Source organism: Ornithorhynchus anatinus, chromosome 4 (assembly GCF_004115215.2).
Source record: "Ornithorhynchus anatinus isolate Pmale09 chromosome 4, mOrnAna1.pri.v4, whole genome shotgun sequence".
NCBI lineage: Eukaryota > Metazoa > Chordata > Mammalia > Monotremata > Ornithorhynchidae > Ornithorhynchus > Ornithorhynchus anatinus.
Window position 1 is genome coordinate 10,413,610 of NC_041731.1, and position 26,936 is coordinate 10,440,545.

At 45.5% G+C, this 26,936-nt stretch overlaps 1 protein-coding gene across 4 annotated transcripts in view; it reads left to right on the top strand.

The window, feature by feature from the left end:
* The window catches only part of HECW1 (HECT, C2 and WW domain containing E3 ubiquitin protein ligase 1), a 255,082-nt gene that overhangs the window by 195,325 nt on the left and 32,821 nt on the right, over nucleotides 1–26,936 (top strand). For all 4 annotated transcript variants that reach the window (XM_029063053.1, XM_039911702.1, XM_039911701.1 and 1 more), the window contains 10 exons: nucleotides 672–793; nucleotides 5,773–5,958; nucleotides 7,559–7,693; nucleotides 14,410–14,515; nucleotides 15,679–15,775; nucleotides 18,434–18,517; nucleotides 19,136–19,245; nucleotides 20,374–20,494; nucleotides 21,495–21,608; nucleotides 22,114–22,266. In XM_029063053.1, coding sequence (XP_028918886.1) covers nucleotides 672–793; nucleotides 5,773–5,958; nucleotides 7,559–7,693; nucleotides 14,410–14,515; nucleotides 15,679–15,775; nucleotides 18,434–18,517; nucleotides 19,136–19,245; nucleotides 20,374–20,494; nucleotides 21,495–21,608; nucleotides 22,114–22,266 — 1,228 coding nt within the window. The remainder of the gene's footprint in view (nucleotides 1–671; nucleotides 794–5,772; nucleotides 5,959–7,558; nucleotides 7,694–14,409; nucleotides 14,516–15,678; nucleotides 15,776–18,433; nucleotides 18,518–19,135; nucleotides 19,246–20,373; nucleotides 20,495–21,494; nucleotides 21,609–22,113; nucleotides 22,267–26,936) is intronic.

Below are 26,936 nucleotides of genomic sequence, written 5' to 3' on the forward strand. Positions count from 1 at the left end.
GGTTCTCACTCCGGCTCTGACACTCATCTGCTGGGGGACCCAGAACAAGTCACTATAGTTCACTGTGCCTCAGTTTCCTCGTCTGTAAAATGGGGGATCAAATGCCTGTTTTATCTCCCCCTTAGTCTACGAGTCACCCCACCTGATTATCTTGTATCTAACCCAGCACTTGGTACATGCTTGGTATATAATAAAGTGCTTAATAAATACCACTAGTGGTAGTTAGCTCCATGCTCTTAGTAGTTAGCTCCGTGCTCTCCCCATCTCCCTCATTCCTAATCTCAAAACCTCTTCCAGAGTGACTAACAAGTCGCTACCTTGAACCACTGGGTCTTCTCTTCCTCTATATATCCTTTCATCCATTCATTCACAACAAGATGGCTAAACGGCAAACCGTCGAGCACAGAATTCCTCAGACGGGGGCAGATTAAAGTAAAGGTCATTGTGATGAAAAGAATAGAAGTGCTGACGCAGCCAGAATTTTACTCCGAATGAGTGAGAGGAGCCAGATTTTGAAATGCACTTGCAAGGGACGTAGAAAAGGAAGTACTGATCCATTTTCGTGAAACTGGTCAAGTTTCTGCTGGGTGCCGGCATATTGTTTGATAGTGATGAACAGGTAGCGATCCCTTTCTCTAACATGTTCAGTCACTTTCCTTCGCCTTTTCCAGAACTGAGGAGAGAGGGGTCTCTTTCTCCTGTGAACTCCCAAAAAATCACTTTGCTGCTTCAGTCCCCGGCCGTCAAGTTCATCACCAACCCTGAGTTCTTCACCGTGCTGCATGCCAACTATGTGAGTCCTCCCCACCCCCGTCTCCAACTGGGTGACTCCCTCCTTCTCCCCACCCCCAACTGTGTGAATTCTTCCCACCCTCACCCCCAACTGGATGAGTCCTTCCCAACCCAAGTGGGTGAGTCCTCCTCCACCCAACCTCAACGGGGTGATCCACCCAACCCCATCTGTGTAAATCTACCTCATCCCCAAATCTTACCAGATGAATCCTCCCCACCCTCATCCCCAATTCCAACCAGCAGAGTCCTCCCCACCTTCAACCCTAATCCAAACCAGGTGAGTCCACCCCATCCCAATTGAATGAGCCCCACCCCATCTCCCAACTCTTTGGGAGTCCTCCCCACCTCAAACCCTAACCACCTCCCCAACCCTAACCCCTACTGTGTGACCCTTCCTCAATCCCAGCCAGGGGACTCCTCACCATCCCCACCCCCAACGTGTGGTTTAGCCTAGCAGATCCTTTCGCCCACTCCGGCATCGGATGCAGCTTTGCTAATGGTCCTTCACTCGTCTGGGAAAGTAAAAGAAGAATCTGATGGTCTTCATTTACTCTTCCACAGGATAGGATGTGTTAGTTAAAAACAACTTACGGACGGGTGAATTTTTGTACTTAGTTGCCAACCTGGTGTATTGACATGGGCCCACTGGAGAAGAGCACCTTGCAGTTCTGTGAGTCTGTTCAACCCTTGCCGAAAGCTGCTTTGTCGGTATACTGGAAACGCTGATTTGAGATTGATATATCTCCCAGTTCAGAAAGGATGAAACAAATTGAAGAGAGGTTATCTGGGGCTAATAAAAATGAAGTCATCCAAACATCTGCCGGAACTCAGGTTTAGTCCTTTCAGAAGAAAAACACCTTACGTTTTACTGTAATACCTGCTGTCATCTTCTGCTGTTGGTGTTCTTCCTAGAGGAGTGGAAATTGGCCGCGTTGATATGATATGAGTGGAGGTGATACGACCTAGGCTGCTTCCGGGGTATTTCTTTTCCAGACTAGAAAACCCAGGAATTTCTCCCAGACATAATTCCTAGAGTTTTCCAAGTCCCGTTTTAAAGATCCAGCCGATTTGGGTGGATTTATTAAGAGAGAGAAGAAGGCAAGGGAGAAAGAATTCAAAGTCTTCCTCAGAGTTTAACCCCTGTTCAGATCTCAGGCACTTAATCCTACCTCAGGTACCCCTCTGTAAAGTGGGGAGACCGTATCTTAACATGGGTCCTTGGACCTTAATGACCAAGGATGGTGGTACACAGAGGCAACACCACAGGTACCTTATATCCAACTCGGCTCTTGATTCCTAGTGGGAGAGATGGGCAGAGCATGAAGATCAATTGCCATAATCACTTTTGGCAACAGGCATTCCTGAAAGATGGAGAAACCCAAGCCACCTGCCATACAATTAGCCGTTCAAACCAAAAGGACCAGGATGTTGGCAGTACGTGGAGGGCCCCCCACCCCCACTCCCAGTTTAAGCCTCTCTGGGAACAATCGTATAAAAGGAAGATCACCAGGAACCTTGTTAAAGCGATAGGTCTGATGTCAGTGGGAGGAATGGTCCTTCATGTCAAAGGGCTGAGCAAGTGTAAACTCGTTAAAGGGGATGATGTTCAGACTGTAGATCAGGTGTAGGTCAAGTCTCCCCCAGACCATTCCGCTCAATCTCAAATCAGTTCACGAAACCTCAAGAATATCTGAAAGTCTGGATTCCAATCAGTCAATCAATGGGGACAGAGCACGGGTCTGGGAGTCAGAGGGACCTGGGTTCTAATTCCGGCTCTGACACTTGTCTGCTGTGTGACCTTGGGCAAGTCACTTCACTCCCCTGTGCCTCGGTTACCTCATCTGTAAACCGAGGATTAAGACTGTGAGCCCCAACTGGGACATGGATTGTTTCCAATCTGAATAGCTTGTATCAACCTAAGCGCTTAGTACAATGCCTGACACATAGTAAGTGCTTAAACAAATACTATGAAAAATAGTACAAATTCCATGCAGGGCCTTGTACTAAGCACTTGGGAGGGTACAGGAAAGTTAATAGACCAGATTCCAGCCCTCAAGTAGTTAACAATCTAGTAATGGAGGCAAACACTAGGATAAATTACAGAGAGAAGGGAATGATACTTCCACTAGACAGCAGAGAAATTGGAAAGTAGGAGCAAAGAGAGTTGGAAATTGGCGTGTGATTCAGCCTGCTCAGTTACTCGGTCAGTCAGTTATTCTTTCATATTTACTGAGAGCTTATTCTGTGCAGAGCATCGTACTAGGCACGTGGTATATACGATATAAAAATGAACAGACACATTCCCAGCCCACAACTAGCTTACTGTCTAGGCAGGCAGCTCCCTTAGCAGCTGCCAAATGCCCCCAAATGTGTCTGGGCAGCCGGGAGGGACGTGAACAGCCCTGTGTCGACTAGGCCATGTGGGAGAATTGAGGCATAGGGGGTCCTGAGTTCTGAAGGAGAGGGGGGATCTCCCTGATCCAGTCTGACTGACGTTGGAAAGGCAAGTGGAAAGACCGTTTTCCCCGGGTGCTTTCTGAAGTAGTTAAGAAAAGAAGAAACAGGACCCTTCTCCATTCTAGACTTTCCACCCCCCTCTCCCAAGCCAGTTCTGCTGTACTAACCCACCCAACATCTGTCCAGGCAGCTGGACCGGCTGACTGTGCTCAGAGAATATTCTGGGAATCTGAGGCTCCGCTTGGTATTCATATTTCAACCACAACATCCAATTAAAATGGAGAGATTTAATTGGCTGGGTAATTATGAGTTGGAAAAAATTACCCAGGAACTGGAGCCAGATTGCTCTTGACGGGCAGATGAATTTTTGTTTGGAGAATAACCCATTCCCTTGAAGTTCAGCGGTGTTGGGAGAGCCACGTGAAAAGGAATCCAGACGTAACCTCTGCTGCAAAATATCAACTATGGGTCTAATGGCCAAGTAAATGCAGAGTTATTGGGAAAAATAAATTTTAAGTATGCAGCACTCTGGGGTTTTAACTCCTCTCCATGGCGAGTCAGTACTTTATGGCTGTTAATGAGGTTAACATATATGTTTTAATATCTCATATATTTTCAGAGCCACGTGGTTGAGTTAAATTTGATGAATTCTCTATCTTTTAAAAGGCCTACACTAATGGGGCCATAATATACAGTTTTTCTCTCTCGTTGCTTTCGTTCAAAAGAAATAAAATGGCACGCTTGCATTGGTGCCTAGTGGATACTTTGATGAATGTGCTGTTAGGGACCGAAGTACAACCAGGGAATATGAACAGTCCAGCTTTCTGAAAGCTAGCGTTTGCTTTCCAGGAGTTTAAATGTTAGGCACAGTTTTATTTTACCCCCGATTCTGGCAGTGCTCTTGTACCCATTTCATAGCAGGGTCAGAAGAGTAAGGCGTGCTGGGTGTAATTCCCTCCTCGGCTAGTATCCACTCGAAGGACCTCACTCCAGTCTCTTAACCTCACTGCGTCTTCCCCGGCTAGGCGAGAGAAATAATATTTGTCACCAAGAAACATATTTAGGCCAAGTGAGATGTCAGCTTTCATTCCATATGAATTTTCAATGACCCCAGCAAATGCGTCCCCACAAATTCCTCACCCAAATAGGATTGCGGGAATTTTTAATCCTTTCGGTATCTGCCCAGTGCCCCCCATTTCGGAGTGGACTCCCTAAGATTACCCTGCTCTGAAATTGGAAAAGCAGTGTTTGGGAAGGGCGCTGAAGGAACTGAACTTCCCTCCAGAGGAGGGATCTGCCATGGCCTCAGCGCCTTCTGCTTTCCAGCATCACAGATCAGCTGAGGAGCCGAAGGACTTCCGGCCTGTCCCCAGATTATTGAGGCCCTGGATCAGCAGTGAGCCTACGGCAGAGTTAGGATTCAAAATTCACAAGCCTTCATTATAGACCCCTACTGCCCTAGGGGAGCTGGCGGGAGGTCCTCTGGGCAGGGAACGTGTCTGTTGTTACGTTGTACTCTCCCAAACGCCTAGTATAATGCTTTGCCTGCAGTAAGCGCTCAGTAAACATGATTGACTGAGTTAAACACTGGGATAGGTACAAATAATTGGACCTCACCAGGGGTTCACAATCTCAGGGTGGGGAGAACAAGTACCATATCATTGTATCCCCATTTTATAGATGAGGAAACTGAGGCCGAGAGAAGCTGTTACTTGCCCAGGGTCACCCGGCAAGTCAGTGGCAGAACTGAGATTAGAACCCAGGTCTCTTGGCTCTCCATCCCATGGTCTTTCCATTAAGAATAATTCTCACAGTTGGGACAATAGAGGTACAAATCTGCACCTCTGCACCTGGTGGATCTTAGGTTCTCTCTGGTCTCAGATGTGATCACTACTTGTTTAGGATGGATTGGAAATGGAAAAATTTCACATCTGCCTCCGAATCACTCTCTGCCCCTCAATTTTCCGTGTCTAAAATGGAGGAACCCATTCTCTTCCCCTTCTCCTCATCCCCTCCTCACACCAGTAAATCGGGGACTAATGGAGAGCGCACATCTATGAAATGCCTTGCGTTTTTAGGAGAAAGTTGATAAAGCCATACAATTTATTGAGAAGCAGCTTGGCCTAGTGGAAAGAGCGCAGGTCTGGGAATTAGAAAACCTGGGTTCTAATCTCAGCCCCACCACTTGTCTGCTGTGTGACCTTGGGCAAATCTCTTTACTTCCCTGTGCCTCAGTTACCTCATCTGTAAAATGGTGATTAAGCCAGTGAGCCTCATGAGGGACAGGGATTATGTCCAGCGTGATTCGCTTATAGCTACCCCAGAGCTTTATACCGTGCCTGGCACATAGGGCTTAAAGGAATACTATTGAAAAAAAAGCAAACCTTAGATAGTAGTGTCCTGAAAAGTTCTCTGGAATAACTGATGAATTTGCTGAACTGTGGAGACCTAAATGATAGTAATCTCAAAAGTTTTCTCTTACTGCGTTTCCTCCATCTCTCCCCGTCCCTTCTCCCTCCCCAGAGTGCCTATAGAGTCTTCACCAACAGCACCTGCTTGAAGCATATGATTCTGAAGATCCGCAGGGATGCCCGGAATTTCGAACGCTACCAGCACAACCGGGACCTGGTGAACTTCATCAACATGTTTGCTGACACCCGTTTGGAACTGCCTCGCGGCTGGGAAATCAAAACTGACCAGCAGGGCAAGGTGAGACCGGTGTAGCCAGAACCCGTGGGACCGAAACTCGGGTCTTAAATCCGATGGGTTCTCGCACCGTCGCTGACCTGATACCTGTGTTAAGGTGGGGAATGTTGGGGAGAAGAGGCTGGAGGGGTTGAGAAGCAGCATAGCCTAGTGGATAGAGCACAGGCCTCAGAGTCAGAGGACCTGTGTTTTAATCCTGGCTCTATCACTCATCTGCTGGATGACCTTGGGCAAGTCACTTAACTTCTCTGTGCCTAAGTGAGCTCATCTGTAAAATGCAGATTACTCGTATCAGCCCCATTTGGCACATAGATTGTGTCCAATTTGATTAGCTTGATTAGAAGCAGCGTGGCTCAGTGGAAAGAGCCTGGGCTTGGGAGTCAGAGGTCATGGGTTCTAATCCCGGCTCTGCCACTTGTCAGCTGTGTGACTGTGGGCAAGTCACTTCACTTCTCGGTTGCCTCAGTGACCTCATCTGTAAAATGGGGATTAACTGTGAGCCTCATGTGGGACAAACTAATTACCCTGTCTACCCCAGCGCTTAGAAGAGTGCTCTGCACATAGTAAGCGCTTAACAAATACCAACATTATCGGGGGAAGCAGCGTGGCTCAGTGGAAAGAGCCTGGGCTTCGGAGTCAGAGGTCATGGATTCGACTCCCGGCTCTTCCACTTGTCAGCTGTGTGACTGTGGGCAAGTCACTTCCCTTCTCTGTGCCTCAGTTACCTCATCTGTAAAATGGGGATTAACTGTGAGCCTCACGTGGGACAACCTGATTGCCCTGTATCTACCCCAGCACTTAGAACAGTGCTCTGCACATAGTAAGCGCTTAACAAATACCAACATTATCACTGTTGTTATTGTTAGCTTGCATCTACCCCAGTGCTGTGTACACTGACTGGCACATAGTAAGCTTTTAACAAATACCATAAAAAAAAAATAGCTGCTGGGAGTTGGTGGTAGTAAAAGGAGAGTCTGATCCCTGCCTGGCACTCTCCTTTCTTATTTTTATAAATAGTGGTATTTGTTTGGCGCTTACTACGTTTCAAGCACTTGGTAAGGTCAAGATAATCGGATAATAATTACTGTGGTATTTGTTTAGTGCTTACTATTTGTCAAGCACTGTACTAAGTGCTGGAACAGATATAAACAAATCGGGTCCCACATAGGGCTCACACTCTAAATAGGAGGGAGAACAGGTATTTTAATCTCCATTTGACAGATGAGGAAATTGGAGCACAGAGAAGTTGAGTGACTTGCCCATAGTCACGCAGCAGGAACGCGGAAGAGTCGGGGTTAGAACTCAGGGCCTCTGACTCCGAGGCCTGCGCTCTTTCCAGATGAAATCCCACGGTACCACTCTTACTTGTTTCCCTATAGCTTTCCTAAGCAAGCTGGTCAATGAGCTTTCCCTTTTTTAATGGTAGAAGAGAGAATAAACTCCTACGGCCTGCTACTGTTGATATCCCACGTGTGGGGTAAGGGTGACATTAGATCCACAGGGAACAGACTCAAGGAAATGTCGGCAGGCTAGGTTTCTGGTTGTTTCAACCAGTGTTTTTGGGGTGTCTCCTTCTCACGCCTTCGGCGTTTTCTGGTTGCAGTCCTTCTTCGTCGACCACAACAGTCGAGCCACCACTTTCATCGACCCCCGGATCCCTCTTCAGAACGGACGTCTTCCGAATCACCTGACTCACCGGCAGCACCTTCAGCGACTCCGGAGCTACAGTGCCGGCGAGGTAATTCCGATCGCTCGGGCGAGCCGCGGTCACGTGCACCGTTGCCAGCAGGTGGTCACCGTTCGGGGCCGGGGGACCTAAGCCGTCTGCTCTGTGGCAAAGCAACCCAGTCCTGGGAGTTTCAAGGTTGAAGGTCTCGCTAGTTACCCACAGTGAGATTGTGCTGGGGTGGCGGAATTGTACTTTCCAAGCGCTTAGTGCAGTGCTCTGCACACGGTAAGCCCTCAATAAATACGATTGAATGGATTGAATGAATCGGGGGAAAAGGGAGGAGGGAGGAAATGGACACAACAGGCTCCAAGGGGACCAGTCGCCTTTCATATGTGGGATGAAGCAAAATAAGGAGATGCCTGAAGCCATGCTTAGTTTGGTTTCTCATCCATCTCTTTTCCTACCTCCCCGCTGTCCCCTCTAGACTCTAAGATTTTGCGTGGATAGGGAACATGTGTCCCAACTCTGTTATATTGTACCCTCCCAAGCGCTGGCACGGTGCTCTGCACACAGTAAGCACTCAGTAAATACCACTGACTGATTAATGTACCTTGTAGATCACAGCTCTTCCGATAGACCTCAACTAACCGTACTAAGCACTTGGGAGAGTACGATAAAACTATAAACAGACACATTCCCTGGCTCCGGCGAGCTTACAGTCTCCACTGTCACCTTCTGCCTAGTGGAAAGAACACGGATTGGGAGTTAGAAGACTTGGGTTCTAGTCTCCTCTTCCACATTTGCCTGCTTGTAACCAGAGGCCTCCCTGAGGCCTTCACTTCACCTTTCTGTGCTTCCAGTTCCTTATCTATAAAATGAGGCCCCCTTCTGTGTCCAAAGGGATTATCTGGTATCTACCCCGGTGCTTAGCATTTAGTACTCTTACCATTTAGCATGCAGTAAGTGCCATCACCTTCTCCCTTCCCCGGCTTTCCCCATTATCCAACAGGGGCTGTTATCTCCCTAGGGCGTGTGGACAGTTTGAATGCAATAACAAAAGTGTAGTCAGTGAATGCCATCCCAGGATTATTCATTCAATAGTATTTATTGAGCGCTTACTATGTGCAGAGCACTGTACTAAGCGCTTGGAATGTACAAATCGGCAATGGATAGAGACAGTCCCTGCCCTTTGACGGGCTTACCGTCTAATCGGGGGAGACAGGCAGACGAGAACAATGGCAATCAATAGAGTCAAGGGGAAGAAGGGGATTATTTAGATCCCTGTCCCACATGGGGCTCACAGTCTACATAGGAGGGAGGACAGATGTTTAATCTACTTTCCAGTTGAGGAAACTGAGGCCCAGAGAAGTTAAACAACTTGGCAAAGGTCACACAGCAGACAACTGGCAGAGCCGGGATTCGAATCCAGGTTCTCTGACTCCCAGGCCCATGCCCTTTCCGCTAGACCGTGCTATTTCCTGATTCTGGAATTATCACCATTCAGTGTGGTAACTCTTATCATCTCTAGTCTGAGGTTTCCTCTTTACGGGGAAGACTTTCACGTCTCTTTGGTGTAAGGTGGACTTTTGCTGCAGGTTTGATTTGGAACTAGATGAGAGGCCCAGAGACATTTTTCAAAGCTCTATTTTTAGAAGAACACATAAAGGGAATTAAGGGGGAAATGTCAACTCAGCAGTTTGGTGTGGACTCATATTGTCAGTTTGTTTACCTTACTGACTCTTGTGATCATAGAAGGGGGTTTTAGTGGCTATTAACTCAAATACAGTCTAAAACCCACAATTGCCAGCAGCCTTTTTCAAAAAATCATAGCTCTGCATTTCCAGATTGCAGTGAAGAAGAAAGGCTCATTTCTGAAGGAGGGAAAAAAAAAAATCTGTTTTCTAAGAGCGCATCTGCTGTGTTTTGTCTAGAAATCAATAAGCGTAGCATTTGAAATTTCCAAATTTATAATTATAATTTAAATCTCCATCATTGAAAGAGAAAGGAGACCCAGAAGAAACTGTCACGATGAACCTGGTTCTACAAAGACCTGCACGTGCTCATGCTATATGTACGTAAGCAACTCTGGAAATAAATCAGAAGACAGGCAGTATGATTCAGTAGGTCTGTCAGAGCTTTCCAGTGACTGAGGGCCAGGATAAAAAATGTTACCCGAAGTTTAAATTGAAGAGGAAAAGCTAGTGATGCAAATCTTTTGATGCAGTGAGTAAAATGAAATAGAAAGGGACATCAGTGTCTCAGATGTTACACTAAAGTGACAGTGGAATATCAGAACGCTCCTTGATGATAACAGTCAGCACCCAGAAAGAGAAATAGCTTTTATTACATACCAACTGCCTCGGTGCTGAGTCCATGGAATCGGAATAATAGTAATAATAATGTTGGTATTTATTAAGCGCTTACTATGTGCCGAGCACTGTTCTAAGCGCTGGGGTAGACACAGGGGAATCAGGTTGTCCCACGTGGGGCTCACAGTCTTAATCCCCATTTTACAGATGAGGGAACTGAGGCACAGAGAAGTTAAGTGACTTGCCCACAGTCACACAGCCGACAAGTGGCAGAGCTGGGATTCGAACTCATGAGCCCTGACTCCAAAGCCCGTGCTCTTTCCACTGAGCCACGCTGCTTCCCTGGCTTCTAATCCCAACTCTGTCACTTGTCTGCTGTGTGATCTTGGGCAAGTCACGGCTTCTCTGTGCCTCTGTTACCTCATCTGTAAAATGGGGATTAAGACCGTGAGCCCTATGTGGGACAGGGACCATATCCAACCTAATTACCTTGTATCTGTGCCTGGTACGTAGCAAGTGCTTAACAAATACCACAACTATCAGTAAAAGCAGCGTGGCCTAGTAGAGAGAGCATGCGCCTGGGAATCAAAGGTCCTGGGTTCTAATCCTGACTCTGCCACGGGTCTCAGAGTGACCTTGAGTAAGTCAGTTCATTTCTCTGGGCCCCAGTTACCTCGTCTGTAAAATGGAGAGTCAATCCTACTCCTTCCTACTTAGACTGTGAGCCTCCATGTGCGACGGGGACTGTGTCCAACCTGATTAACTCGTATCTACCCCAGCGCTTAGAACAGTAGCTATCCACTCTATCCACTGATGAAGGAGATTCTCTAGTGAGCTCCTGGACTGAAGAGTCCCAGAGAGGCAGGACCTGGGGAATGGAAAAATTCAGAAGGCAACTCTGCCACTTAGGGCATCATTTTTGTTTCTGTGACTTCCCCCCTTATTGGCTTGCTTTGTGGTAGAGATATTCACAGGAGTTCCGGGCGGACCCCAAGGGAAAACCACTCATTGCCACAGTGCTAATTAAGGCCCGGGCTAGCCTTTTGTACCATGTAATTTACAATTCCTTATGATACAGCTGTGGAGTGAGAGCTTCAGCCTTGACTTGGAGCTTTTTGGCTCTTTCAGATTAAAATAAATCCTCACCACAATGAAGGGTGTGTGTGAGTTGATCTAAAACCCCTTTACAGTTAGAAGACACATCTTCCTTTTCATCCATTTCATTATCCCTTTTTCAAGAAAATGCCGAACAAATATCTATTATGGATTAAAGGGCAGAATGTACTTTCAGGCAAAGCTGAAAACTCATTCTTCATTCCATGGCTCTTTGAGAATTCACTCGAGTTTAACCTTGAAGTGGATTAGATTTTAAAATTTTATCACGAGAAGGTCATTTATTTAGCCAAACTATATATATTTCCTGAGACTGCTCAAATTTCTAGAAATGTTTAAAGCAGAAGAGATAATGGGTTTTAAACTACTATTCAAAATACAATTCAAATGAGCCCTTCAGAATTAAACATTAAGGATATTTGCTGAACTGTTGGGAAATTAAAATAACATTTTCTTACTTCAGTAGACCAGTTTCTCTAGAATTATCTCACTCATCCATTGAAAAATGTGTATTTTGCTTTTGGTGTTCTCTCAAAGCATATGGTACCATGCTCTGCATTCAGTAGGTACTTATTAATAAATACCACCAAGAAACTTGTATGTCTTGGTAGTTTGAACAGCTTACTTTGTTTAGTTATGTCCTTTTTCATTTGTGTTTTCATTTTAACTGCCCAACTTCTTTGCAAAAGCCAAATTTTTTTTTTTTACCTTTTTAAATACCGTCTCTTTCCCTGCATGCAGCCATGTGTGAGATCTGTTGTTTGGTTAAAAAAAAAAACAAAAACAAAAAATCTTGGCATCCAATTAGTGCCTTCTAGATCTTGGATTTAGAACTTAAAAATGTAAACACTCCCAAAGTATTCAAGTTTGTATAATTTCTGAAAGGAACCACATCTTCAGGTTTGTTTTAGCAAGACATTTTTACCTGCTAGCTTCAGGGACTATTTGATTTGGCTGGTTAATGAATATTTTGACTTTTGCAAAACCAGGGAAAGAAAGGCCTGGAAAAGTGCCTCTCTGTAACAACATCAAGGAGAATGGTTGAGCATTTACCGTGAGCAGAGCACTGTGCAAAGCACTTGGGAGAGTACAATAGAGTTGGAAGACATGTTCACGTCCCACAGGGACCTTACAGTCTATAAGAATTTTCTTAATATGAGTCCAGCTATAACCACCCACAGGCTAGGCGCTAACATTTTAGAATATAACATTTAGTGATGCCTTTTGTCTGCTGAGCTCTAGATGGACTGTCAGTTTTAGGTGGTTGTGATTTAAAACACCTTGTCACTGATATAGACTCTGAACCATAATTGAATCAGTGCATTTTTTGAGTCTTTAGCCAATGGAAAAAAATCTATTTGGGGTCTAAACCACAGTGCACAAACCTGATGCTAGGAAATGTGCAGCCAAAGCTAAGGTGTTGGAGCTTATACACGAGTTTACTTAGAACTCTTTCCAGAAACCCTGAAATAAAAACACCTGCCTGAATGAGAGATTGCCATTGTTCTTGTCTGCCCGTCTCCCGCGATTAGACCGTAAGCCCGTCAAAGGGCAGGGACTGTCTCTATCTGTTACCGATTTGTACATTCCAAGCGCTTAGTACAGTGTTCTGCACATAGTAAGCGCTCAATAAATACTACTGAATGAATGAATCTGTTTTCTCATCTAATCCCAATTCTGCCCTCTTTTCCCTCTGCTGCCTTGGGAAACTCTAAAAAAATTCAAGTGTCTGATGAAATGAATAATGGCACTAGACTTGTTCGTTTATAACCTTATTCTCAAGAGTATCTGCCTTTCTTTAGGTGCCTATTCTTTGTGTCTCCTCACTGTGGCATTGAAAAGGGGGTAAAATGGCAGATCCCAGAAAAGAGAAATTGTCCCCCGGCAGAGAAAAAAAATGTTTCTGTCTCTGAGAAAACAAGCCAAAGTATTTCCCATAAGGTTAAACAATGAGAAATAGGAACAGAAACATGTCAGAAGAAAAAAATTCACAATAAGAGAAGACCTGAATCAGAACAGATAAGAAAAATTTAAATCCTCAGCAGCCTCAATCCCAAATCTTCTTCCATCAACAAAACAGGAGCCAAGCTCCTGGCTGCAACCCCTCAGAAAAGGAAAAACCGATTATTAACTCTTCAGATAACAGGGCTCCTCCCAACCATAAAAATGACTGTGAAAACAACAACTTGCAAATCCCCCTTTCATTAGCTGGAAAAGAAGGCCACCTTCAAGCTAAGGAACTTGTGGGCTCAGTATTTTATTTTTCCAAAGGAGTGCTGCTTTTATTCCCCACAGACTTCATCAGTGATTTTGATCATCAGAACTGATGGTTCGAAGGCACATATTTTACTGCCTCCTGGACTTCAGAAATAGAATTGTTGCAACTCAGGCCTGTGAGCCACTTCCTTGCCTCCTGTGCAGAAGAATTGAGCTGCAGATGTCTCTTGGCCAGAATTTGGGAATTTTATTCATTCATTCAGTCGTATTTATTGAGCACTTATGGTGTGCAGAGCACTGTACTAAGGGCTTGGGAATACTTAATACATAATAAACTGATACATTCTCAGCCCACAATGAACTTAAAATCTAGAGAATTTTAGGAAGGGCAGAATTTGGGCAGAATCTGTTTCTCAAAAATGCCACGTTAGGGTTGGTTTTTTTGTTGATTTTTCATTTGAACCATCTTATGTAATTCAATCCTCCTATCACTCAATAGTATTTATTGAGCACTTCCTTTATGCGGAGCACTGTACTAAGCACTTGGGGAATGCTGTCGCATTAGTAGACACGATCTCTGTCCTCAAATGGCTTACAGTCCATCAGGTTAAGTGACATTCATACTCTCAATTTCAAGTTCGTATTTTCCAAGTTCTTCCTTGAATGGATTGGAAGAGGTTGATGACATAGCCTTAGCTCTAATTAATTTTAATGTCTGTCTCCCCTTTAGACTGTAAACTCCTTGTGGGCAGGGTCTGTGTCTGCCAACTGTATTGGACTCTTCCAAGTGCTTAGAACAGTGCTCTACACAAAATAAGCACTCGATAAATAACATTGATTGGCTGACCGATCGATTAGCCTGCCTGCACCAACGAAACGGAGCACTTGATTTTAGCTGGTCCTCAGGAATGCGAGACAAGGTCATTCCCACCTAACTGCCCCCCAGACTTCAAATGTGGTTTGGCAAAACTGGATCTTCTCTGTAGAAAATAAGCCAGGCAGTTGCTCATTAGGATCATTAACCTTATGTTCCTTGAAGGCTTGCATTTTTATTTTTTTCAAAAGAAAATTTTAAAATCAAGACTCCTCTGCAGGGGATGACATAGAGAAGGTTTCGCCCATGACACGTCTCTCTTTTCTCTCCAGGCCTCAGAAGTCTCTCGGAACCGAGGAGCTTCTCTGTTGGCCAGGCCGGGTCACAGCCTGGTAGCAGCCATCAGAAACCAACATCACCATGAGACGTTACCTCTGGGTATATACTGTCAGTGCTCCTCTGACCATCATTTTCCTGGCCTTAATTTCTCCAGGTTTAAATCGGGATTCACTGCTTTCCCTCTATTCTTCCTTGCGACCTGTTCTCTCTCTACCAGTGTACACGCACACGCACACGCGCACACATTTTCTCTAAACCCGGAATGCCTGCTCCACATCTCCAAAGGAAGAGATGCCTAGAAAAGGATTTCTCTGAATTTCCTGAATTTCCAACTTGTCCGTGAGAAGATGGCAGAAGGAGAATTCAGTCATTTGAACGGGCTCAGCTATGCCCTGCCGGAGGGCGGTGGAGAGAGAACAAGATTCTCCCAGCTCCATTTAGAAGGAGAACTTATTCCTCATCAGTTCAGGCAGTATTAAGATAATATCTAAATAAATTATTAAGGACAGCAGTGTGATCTAGTGGAAAGAACACAGGGCTGGGAGTCAGAAGGCCTGGGTTCTAACTTACCTTCTGGGTGACCTTGGGCATGTCACTTCACTTCTCTGTGCCTCAGGTCTCATCTGTAAAATGAAGATAAAATATCTGTTCTCCCTCCTAATTAGACTGTGCTCTCTATGTGGAAGATGGACTGTGGCCAATGTGATTAGCTTTTTCCTACTCCAGTGCTAAGCTCGTAGTAAGTGTTTAACAAATGCTAATGAAAGGCATTTATTGAGTGCTTACTGTGTGGCGAGTACTGTATTAAGTTTTTGGGAAAGAACAATAACTGAGTTAACTGATGCAATCCCTGATCACAAGGAGCTTACAGTCTACCACTATTATTAAATTTATTACTGTAATATAAATGTGGATATTATCAGAATATAACCACTGATTTAAATCTAAATGGGTGTTTAGACAAACGCCCTTGAATTCAAAGGTCTAAACCAGTAGAAAGTTGTAGGTAGGGACTGTGACAACCAAGTCTGTTGTATAGTACTCTCCCGAGAGCTTACTAAAATACTCTGCACATAAATGCCGTTGACGATCATTACCAAAATCTAGAAGACCGCAAGCCAAGGGTTCCTCCTCTGCCTCCCCAATGCCCAGACTCCTGCATAAATCCTGATATCCCATCATTTCAGATTTTTCCTGTCTCCTCAGAAAGTCTTTCTAGCCTGTAGATGAAATGGAGCCGTTTTGTTTCCCGTCTGTTTCAGCTTATAATGACAAGATCGTGGCATTTCTCCGCCAGCCAAACATTTTTGAGATGCTGCAGGAGCGCCAGCCCAGCTTGGCCAGAAACCACGCACTCAGGTAGGTGTCTGGTCATCGTTCCCGTGAATTGAGATCTGTACCACTCCCAGAGCATCTTGCCAAACGCTTTCAGTCAGTCAGTCGTGTGCAGAGCACTATACTGAGTACTTGGGAGAGTACAATATAACAGACACATTCCCTGCCTACAGTGAGCTTCCAGTCTCTGGTCAGAAAGCCAGATTCTGAAGTCCCTATTTCCCAACCCAGTCAGTTAGGCAGCACGGTTTGTTTGATGGCAGCGCTCAGTGTGGCAGGCTGTTCATTCTCAGAGTGCCTTGTGACCCTCCCTTTTTTTTTTTTATGGTATTTGGTAAATGCTTCCTAAGTGCCAGGCACTTTACTGAGCACTTAGATAGATACACGATAATGAGGTTGGACATAGTACCCATCCCAGGTGAGGCTCACAGTCTTAATCCCCATTTTAGAGAGGAGGTAACTGAGGCACAGAGAAGTGAAGTGATTTACCCAAGGTCACATAGCAGACAAGTGGTGGAGCAGTGATTAGAACGGAGGTCATTCTGATTCCCAGATCCGTGCTCAGTCCTCTAGGCCTCACTGCCCTCCTGGAGGACTTGATGAGATTCTAGCTCCAGCTTCCAGGGAAATCAGACCATCTCAAGCTATCCTGATATATGATTACACACATACATAATCTTCATCCCCAGTAGCCCCATCTGGCAGATGAATAATAAAATAATGGCTCTCCTTTTGGATCACTGCGAAACCCTATGGTTTATTAATGCTTCAAAGAGTACAGGTACAGTAAATGGTCCCTTCCTGTTCTGGGAGAGTTTTTTACATCTAACTGTGAAGAAATTACCACAATAATAATTGTGATACTTGCTCGGGAATGTGTCTGTTTCATTATTTATATTGTACTCTCCCAAGCACTTAAGACAGTGTTTTGCACTCAGTAAGTACTCAATAAGTACAATTGACTGACTGACTGGTTTACAATATGCCAAGCACTGTACTAAGTCTTGGGGAAGGCACAAACTCATCAGGTCCCACATGGGACTCACAGCCTAAGTAGGAGGGAGAAAAAGTATTGAATCCCCATTTTGCAGGAGAGGGAACTGAGGCACCGAGAAGTTAAGTCACTTTCCCAGGGTCACATGGTAGATGTGGTGGAGCTGGGATTAGAACCCAGGTCCTCTGATTCCACTAGACAAACTGCTACCCTGGGTCTCCTCATAGCAAGGTCAAAGCCTTTGAATTAAAGCAGAATCATCTTCCTGTTCACTTCCCACTCCCACTGCCAGTTTCTGGAAAGGTTGCTAATGTATTTTTCCATTCAGGGCCTTCAGGGTTAATAGATTAAAATAGATTATAATAGATTAAAAGCGAAAGACACCCATGTCTTCAAACACAAACTGTGTCTTCAGTGGAATTGCTTTAATATTCTTGACTAACATTTTTTTTCTCTTTTCACTCCTAAAGTATGAGCTCTGGATCCTCTGGAAAAACAAACCCTTTTATCTCCTTTAGAGAATCCTCACCCTGTTCAACAAGATTTTAAGAACAGCATAATGTCAGGAAAGCAAATTGAAACTAAAATATGTTGAAAGAAATAGTCTAAAGTGGAGAGGGGATGTACAGGGTGAAGGGACAGGGGTATCTCAGAATGTCTGGGTACCTTGGGCTGGTGGGTGTGGGGAGAGAGACCAGGAAGGATATACCCCACTGGTTATATCTCCCTTTTTCTACACTATTCAAACCTGAATTACACACTTTGCCACTCCGAGACATGAGTCAATCAATCGATCGTCTTTATTGAGCATTTACTGGATGCAGAGGACTGTACTACGCACTTGGGAGAGTACAGTATAACAGAGTCGGTGGACGCGTTCCCCATCCACAATGAGTTACGGCCTAGAGTCCATCAGTTATACCGTTTGCCCATGCTGCCTTCCAGCATTATCTGGGCAAAGGCTTCCAGAATGGGTTCTTGGTAGTCCTGGGTTTTCTTTCCCAGTCCACCACTGATAGCCTCAATCCTTTAAAGCTCCCTTGTCTTGGCCTCCATGGCTATGAAATGACAAAGAGAAGTCAGGACTTGGTTGCTTGGGACTTTGAGAGTCTTCAGTGAAAGATATGATGGATTTATGTTTATAGTGTAACAGTAATTTAAATGAGACAGGCTGAGGTCTTTCGTGTGCATGCTAGAAAGGAGAAGGAATTCTGGGCAAAATAACAATTGTGGTATTCTAGACCATAAACTCTTTGTGGGTAGGTAAAGTGTCTACCAACTCTGTTATATTATACTCTCCCAAGCGCTTGGTACAGGGATACGCACACAGTAAGCACTCCATGAATACCATTTGTGAAGTACTGATTATGTGCCAAGGTCTGTGTATTCCAAGCACTGGGGAAGATAATCACGTGAAGCATAGTCCTTGCCCGACATCGCACTCACAATCTAAGTAGGAGGGAAAAGTGGTCTTAATACGAGTGGATTTTTTCTGTTTAGAGATTGGGGTAGCAGAATGATTTGGAGACAGTTCGACTGAGAGATGGGGCAATGCTAGCTTGGAAATTAATGGGGTACTAGGACTCTGTATTTCCAGCTTTATGGAGAAGAGGAAAGGGGAAGATCAATAAAAGATTTATTCCTCGGCCTAGTTTTGATTTTTTTTTCTTCCGTTCTGGATGTTGCAGGGAGAAAATCCATTACATTCGGACAGAAGGTACTCAAGGGCTTGAAAAATTGTCCTGTGATGCAGATTTAGTAATACTGCTGAGGTAATTATAATTATGGTATTTCTTAAGCACTTCCTATTTGTCAAGCACCATTTTAAACTCTGGGGTAATCAGGTCCCGATCCCACTTGGGGCTCACAGTCTAAGTAGGAGGGAGAACAGGTATCGAAATCCCTATTATACAGTCGAGGAAACTGAGGCACAGAGAAGTGAAGTGACTTGCCAAAGGTCATCCAGCAAGCAGGTAGTAGATCCAGAATTAGAACCCAGGTCTCCTGACTTCCAGGTACGTGCTTTTTCTGCTAGGCCCCCCCCCCCCCCCGCTTCTCATCAGGTCCTGAAATACTCCTTTTTAAAAGCATCTTTCCCCCAGCATCCCCCACCAGTGCAATGGAAGAAGAAATGGCCGAGTTAGATAATGTGTTGAATCGGGAAAGTCCCTAGTAATTAAAGCTGGGCATTTGGGGGATTCCCAGGCCTGGAGCTGGACAATCCCTAGGATGAAGTGGTGGGAGTAATGCTTGCTAAGCCAGAGCTTTGAGAGAAGCTTCCTTAGTGCGAGCTGACACCTTGATCGAACCAAGATGGACAGGCTGCCCGATTGCTGCCCTTCAAACCTCTTCTCTCGTGGATAGAGAAGTCACGTGTCCTTTCTTTGCAGCCTCTTTGAAGAAGAGATCATGTCCTACATACCCCTTCAGGCCGCTTTCCACCCGGGATACAGCTTCTCTCCTCGCTGTTCACCGTGCTCTTCCCCTCAAAACTCTCCAGGTAACGGGCCCTGAAGCAGCCTGAGACTTTGTGTCTGTTTTGCGCCTCGGCTGTGGCAGTTCATTCCACCGAGAATGAATCAAGTTGATGCAAACCCGTTTTAAGTATCCCTGTACTAAAAGAATAACTCTGAGTTTAATGGAAAAAAGGTTTCTCATGCATTAAAGCAATAAGTAGCAGTGGTGTGGTGAGCAACGGTGCATACTCCGCCTATTACCATTCCAATTACTGCATTACGCTCATGCTTATTTCTTATTCCTGCCCCAGATCATCACAGGGGCTGGTCTCAGACGTGTTAATTAACTGCTGACTTCCCAGGACACATCCCTCTGAGTGTTCCTAGGCATCGACAACTGGATACTTACCGGGGTTGGTAAGGCATTATTAAGAGACGACCGAGGAAAAATATTTATGAGCAGAAAGGATGAAAGTGCTTTTCTTGAGGCATTTTCCAATACCAAAACCCGTCCAGCACTGCAATCAGAAAAGCTGTCGTCTCTGAAGGGATGAGAGAAAAAGGTCGTTGGACTGTTTCCTGGTGCCTTCTTTCTAGGCATCTGAAGAGACTGGTTACAATCTGTCAGTGGACTTTATCAAGCACTTACCATGTGCAGAGCACTGCACTAAGTATTCAGTCCTCTCGACTGTTAAGTGCACTGAGGGGAGGGAAAGCGTCTACCAACTCTGTTGTATTATACTTTCCCAATGGTTTAAAAGAGTGCTCTAGAAGCAGCACGGCCTAGTGGAAAGAGCGCGAGCCTGGGAGTCCGGGGTCGTGGGTTCTAATCCTGGCTCTGCCACATGTCTGCTGTGTGATCTTGAGTAAGTCACTTCACTTGTATGTGCCTCAGTTCCCTCATCTGTAAAATGGGTGTCACGATTGCGTGCCCCCTGGGGGACATGGACTGCATCCAACCTGATCCCCTTGTATCTACCGCAATGCTTAGAACAGTGCTTGGCGCATAGTAAGTGCATAACAAATACCACAATTATTATTATTAATAAGTGCTCCAAAATGCCACTGATTGATTGACTGGAAAAGTACAGTAGAGTTGGTAGACCTGATCCCTGCCCTCAAGGAGCTTACAGTCTAATCCTGCAATACGGTGTTTTCTCCCCCTCTAACAGGCCTACAGCGAGCCAGTGTCAGGGCCCCCTCACCCTACAGGAGAGACTTTGAGGCCAAGCTCCGAAATTTCTACCGAAAACTTGAAGCCAAAGGATTTGGTCAAGGTCCGGGTAAAATCAAGTGAGTACTTTAAGGAGGACGGATCAGATTGAGCTTGTCCACAGGTTCAAAAGAACTTCAGATTCCCAAAAGATGAGCAGCCTGGAAAACGCTCACCGACTCTCTTTGATAGGTGGACATGACTGTGGGGCCTTTTTCTCCCCCATTTTCATGAAATTTTGCTTATCCAAGTCATAAACCTGACCCAATCTTGTCTAGACTTTTAGTCCATGGCTCTGTGAGAATTTGCAAAACTGCCTTATCTTTTACTAGAGCTGGAGCTGTCCTCGACGTTTCTCACCCCAGCTCTCCAGTGACTCAGAACTATCTTACTGGGTCGTGCGTGTCTTTCCCAGATTCTCTGGCAGTCAATCGATCAATGGTATTTATTGAGGGCTTACTATGAGCAGAGCACTGTACTAAGTGCTTGGGAGAGAACAATATGACATAGTGGGTAGAACCATTTCCTGCACACAAAGAGCTTCCTCTCAGAGAAGCATAGAGAAAGTTTACAGCACTCAGACTCCTGGGAAAAAGCATTTCTACCTTCAACTCCCAACTCTGTCTTGTCGTACTCCCAAGCACTTAGTACAGTGCTCCGCAGTGCTTAATAAATACCATTGATTGAGTCAACATTTCCCTTGACTGGTTTTAAGGCAAAACTTAATGCAAATTTAGAATGCCTTTTTCTATAACAAGGTCCACTCACCTAAAGCCAACCCAAACTCCTATTTAGGACCTCTCCTTGGAACAGAGGGAACTGACCGAAGGAAAGCTGAAAACATTAGCAAAGAGCGGTAAAAGGGCTTTCTAGTCCTCGACGTGCCGGCTTCTCCACCTTTCCGAGGTCCCGAGATGGCACCTGAACTCATTTTCCCAGAGGCTTCCCAAATGTTTTCCTCGTCACTTTAGCTCTTGGCCCCCCGGAAGAGAACGGGAGGACCCAGACACTAAAAGAAACATCAGGTGATTTATCTAATCATTCTCCTCAGGGTTCTCCGTGCGGCTTCTCTCTTTGCAGACTCATCATAAGACGTGACCACTTGCTGGAGGGAACCTTCAATCAGGTGATGGCTTATTCCCGCAAAGAGCTCCAGCGGAACAAGCTCTACGTCACATTTGTTGGAGAGGAGGGGTAGGGGACCATACCAAACCATGACTCCGGCACGCGCCGCTTTGCTTAGGAACCTGCATTTCTAGGCACACGGGCCCCCCCGGTCCCTGAGGCACCGTGACCGATGTGCTCCCTCTGCCTCCTATAACCGGACAGTCGTTTCCAGGGCAGGAAGAGGAAATTCCCAAAAGTTTCAAGGGTCTCTTCCCCTTTCAGTGCTTTTCTTCAGAAGATTTCCCCATCGTGCCTCCTTCCCCTTTGGATGCAGCAGCATAAATTCCCTGGCAAAAGACCAGATCTGTGGAGTCCCCTATTTTGGGTCTAGAAAAATTATCCTCTCAAGTTTCCTACCTTAATCCTCAAGGCTGTTCCTCCCCTCGCCTCTCACCTCTGCTCCCTCCAACCCCCGTTCAGATCTTTAGAAAAAATGGCCAGAATGTGACAGGGAATTCTACTAGAAGCCAAACCTCCAATGGACCCCTACCCCCTGAGAGTAAGTCTCTCTTTGCCTCTGCTTCTTTTGCAGCCTAGACTACAGTGGGCCCTCCCGGGAGTTCTTTTTCCTTTTGTCCCAGGAGCTCTTCAACCCCTACTACGGCCTGTTTGAGTATTCTGCCAATGACACTTACACCGTGCAGATCAGCCCCATGTCGGCCTTTGTGGAAAATCATCTCGAGTGGTAAGGCCTCTGGTCAACCTCTTCCATTTTTGAAAAGAAGGTCGGTGTTCATCCCCAAGGGGGTGTTGATCGGCCTTTCCGACACTCCCCACGGGTGCTCGTCCGTGAACGACCCGATGCTCACGGGGGTGGGGGAGAATCCAAGGAGCGTATATGTCCCTGAACCTCAGGAATTCCTCTCGAGAGGTAGGTGGCCATTTACATTCCTTCTTCTTGATATTCATCAGGCTTAACTGGACTAATCCCACCACTGCAAATGGGTTTTGTGAGTACATTAGCAGCCAGGTTAGACCACTATCACCCCCATAGGTATTAATTACGCTGGCGAGATACCCTGTGCTCCCCGGAGTCTTCGCTTAAATTTATGCAGGTGATTTGCAGGGCCAGATCGGACTCAGATGTTGTCTGATAGGATTTGGGTGTTTCTGGAAAGACAAGACTATAATTTCACTTCATTCGCTGAAGAGGCATAATTGGCCGCACTGACTGTTGGATATAAACACTACAGAAGTCAGTTCACCCCAGGCTCCTGTCTTGTTGTTGCATCAAAAGCAATGACTTCTCAGCCTGATAAAGGCCACCAACTCACAGCACCCTGGGAATACTGCCTTACTGGCAGGGAACATCTCAGCATTATGCTAAGTAGGGCCTGACTCTGCTACCAGAGCCGGAGATCTGAGTTAACTCCTTGCTCTCCTCCGTGTGAATAAGAGAGTCTGTTGTAAGGAGAAGAACGCGGACCCTGAGAAAAGTCTGATTTGGGTCTCTCCCCGCTTCCCTTTGCTATACGCGTAGGGAGTTGAGTAATCGGATTGGATTAGTGTTCTTGATGCTTTTCTATGGTTTAGATTTTGACTATTCAAGAGTGCTCTCAAAAGATGTGAAATAAGGAGTGGAAAACCCAATGGGGTCTTCATTCATTTCTTCAATCAGTATCATTTGTTGGGTGTAAGTGCTCAGGCAGTATTTTGCTGAGAGAAAAAAATGTTAGTCTATTGACCTCTTCTTCGGGAAACCCAGGTTAGAAATTGCTAGGTTGTGGCATGCTTTGGAGATGAATGTACAGGTAAACAATTCCCAAAACATGGTTAGAATTCACATCTTTGCTGTTCTGAACCTCAAGTAGACTGGCTTCAAAGATTCCCCATTCTCCAAAATATCCCTGCTTCATGGGGCTGCACAAAGAGCAGTGTTGGCCTTACCTGCGTTGGTCAGTCTGTTTTTTCTGTGGTATTTGTTAAGTGCTTACTACGTGCCAATCACTGTTCCAAGCGCTGGTGTAGACACAGGGTTATCAGGTTGGACACAGTCCCTGAACCACATGGAGCTCTTAGTCTAGGTAGGAGGGGGTAGGATTTAATCCCCATTTCACAGATGAGGAAACTGAGGCACAAATAAGTGACTGGCCCAAGGTCACACAGCGGAGAAGCGGCAGAGACGATATTAAAATCCAGACCTGTATTCTATCCAGTAGGCCATGCTGCTTCTCTAGGTCGCTCCCAATCTTGGGAGACGGTTTGTCTTTTGACAATTTGGCCGTGGCTGAACTTCAGACAACGTGTCTTTCATCGATAGGAGCCCTTTGATCAGAGAGCTCTCACTGGACATTTGGAGAACAAAACCCTAACCATACAGACTCTTTTTGATGGCTTTCCTGTGTGTGGTTTCAGATGTTACTCTCCACGGGAACTGTGAGACGCACGTCTTGTAGGGTGTGAGTTTCACGGGTCTCTCGGAACTTGTAAATTGAGAGCTTCCAGGCCAAGAAAGCTGTTCGCTTTACCACTTGGGTATGGAGCAGCCAGCAAGTGTGTTGTGCAGTGAGGATTTACAGTGTGGAATGAAGGATGAGTTGCATCTGCTATGAAGTTAATGACATTCTTGGAAGCCAGGATCTTCACCAATCTCCCCAATCTCATTGCACATTTACACTCTCTGCTCAGATGGAATGGATGAGAAATAATGGTAGGATCAATCTATCCAGACCTCTGCACTTCCCTATAGCAAAAGGAGGTCTGTGGTCATCTGCAACAGATGCCGCTGCGCAAGATAATTTCCTCAATCCTCCCCTTAGACTCCTATTTCTGAGGGATTGGACAGTCATCATCATCTCCAAATTTCAGATGAAGGTATGGCAAAACAGAGAGGTGAGCTCGGTGTGGGCGGGGAATATGTCTACCAACTCCGTTATATTGTACTCTCCCAAGTGCTTAGCACAGTGCCCTGCACACAGTAAACGCTCAATAAATACAATTGATTGATTGATTGATCAACCGGCACAATGGTTGGGAACGTAAAGGCTTGCTGAGAAGGAGATCAACCTATTCTCCCTCCCTCGTAGGCTAGGAGTCCCACCTGCAAAAGAGACGGGTCCAACTCCATTATGTTGTATCTACCTCACGTCTTATTAACACTAATAATTTAGTGGTATTTGTTAAGCACTTGCTATGTGCCAGGCACTGTATTAAGCTCTGGGGTGGATACAAGCAAATCGGTCTGATCAGAGTCTCTGTCCTGCATAGGGCTCACAGTCTCAATCCCCATTTTACAGATGAAGTAACTGAGGCCCAGAGAAGTTAAGTGAATTGCCCAAGGCAATTGCCCAGCAGACAAGTTGCGGAACCGGAATTAGACCCCATGACCTTAGTACAGTGCTGGATACGTAGTAAGCGCTTTACAAATACCACAATTATTGTTATTATTTTTAAATAGGTAATTCAAGAGAGGAATCTCTCCCTATGTCCCAGGACTGTTTCCTAGGAGGGAGAAGGATTCGTCAATGTGTCGAATCCCGACTCTGCCACTTGTCAGCTGTGTGACTGTGGGCAAGTCACTTAACTTCTCGGTACCTCAGTTACCTCATCTGTAAAATGGGGATTGACTGAGAGCCTCACGTGGGACAGTCTGATGACCCTGTATCTACCCCAGCGCTTAGAACAGTGCTCTGCACATAGTAAGCGCTTAACAAATACCAACATTATCGTTGTTATTATTATTACGGGAAGGCCGTCAAAGGGCAGGGACTGTCTCTGTTACCGATTTGTACATTCCAAGCGCTTAGTACAATGCTCTGCACATAGTAAGCACTCAATAAATACTACTGAATGAATGAATATGTGGTAGGGAGCTCCTCCGGGCAGTTGGGAGCAGAACTGCTGGCTGTAAGAAGGAGACATGTCCAGACAAATTGGAGTCTTGAGCCGTAGGGTAGTGGGTGGAGGGGGTGGGGAGGATCCCAGAGAAAAAGATCCCCAAAGAATGTAGTAGGTCAGGCGTGGTTGGAATGAGAGATTTGTCAAGATAGAAGCAGGGCTATGCCAGAAGGCAGCGTGGGCTCAAGGTGCTTCAGGGGCTCCTTTTAGTGATTAGACACTTAGCTTCCACTCTCATGCAATGCGAGGAATGCATCGTCTGCCCTTAGCTCAGGCTAGAGAAGAGAAAGTCCAGTAAGGTGTTCTTTTTGACCATTAATCTTCATTAAAAGGATGGTACTTGAAAATGAAAAGGCAGAAGGGTATGAAGCTCCTATTTATAGAAGGCTTCTTTAAAGCTACAAATAGAACTCCTATATTCAAATTTTAGTAATAAAGTAACCAAAGCACACATGAGAAGATGAATCTGTCATTTGAAGGTAATTTAAGCTAAATCAGACATGAGAGATATTGCCCAACTGAAGCCGCATCTCCTCCAGGAGGCTTTCCCTGATTTAATCTCTCATCTCCACACCCTAATTTCCCCCCAACAGCCACTTCAGCACCACCAAGTACTTATAACTGTGGTAGATTTTTATGGTATTTAAGTACTTGCTATGTATCGAGCACTGTTCTGAACACTGGGGTAGATGGAATTTAATCAGGTCAGACACAGTTCCTGTCCCACATGGGGCTCACAGTGTCAGTAGGAGGGAAAACAGACATTACATCCCTGTTTTATAGATGAGAAAACTGAGGCCCAGAGAAGTTAAGTGACTTGTCTAAGGTCACACAGCAGATAAGTGGCAGAGCCAGAATTAGAATCCAGGTCCTTCTGACTTCCAGGCCCATGCTCTTTCCACTAGGCCATGATGCTACTCGGGGGATTTATTTTACCCTATGGTGACGGCAATGGAGTCCTACTCAGTTTTCCATATTAACACATGCGATGCCAGGCTACTGTTCAACAATCAGTGGTATTTATTGAGCGCTTTCTGCGTACAGACTTGTGGGCAGGGAACGCGTATACCAACTCCGTTATACTGTTCATTCCCAAGCACTTAGTACAGTGCTCTGCACACAGTAAGTGCTCAATAAATCTGATTTATTGATACAACAGGGTAGGTAGATACAATCCCTGCCCTCTACAATCTAGGGGGCATCCCTTTGGCAAATTGTCCACATGGAAGGCCAATAGCCACTCTGAATCGGACCAAATTGCACAAACTCCCCCGCTCAGTCCTTTTATTCATTCGTTCAATCATATTTATGGAGTACTTCCCGTTTGCGGAGCACTGTACTAAGAGCTTGGGAGAATACAATACAACAATAAACAGACATATTCCCTGCCCACAACGAGCTTAGAATCTAGGGACAAGCCTAGCAGCTTTCCTCGAATCCATGACATTCCCTGGATGATTCTGGGAATGGTCTCCAGGCACAAAGAGCCTAGATTTGGGAGAGAAAGAGAAATCCAAG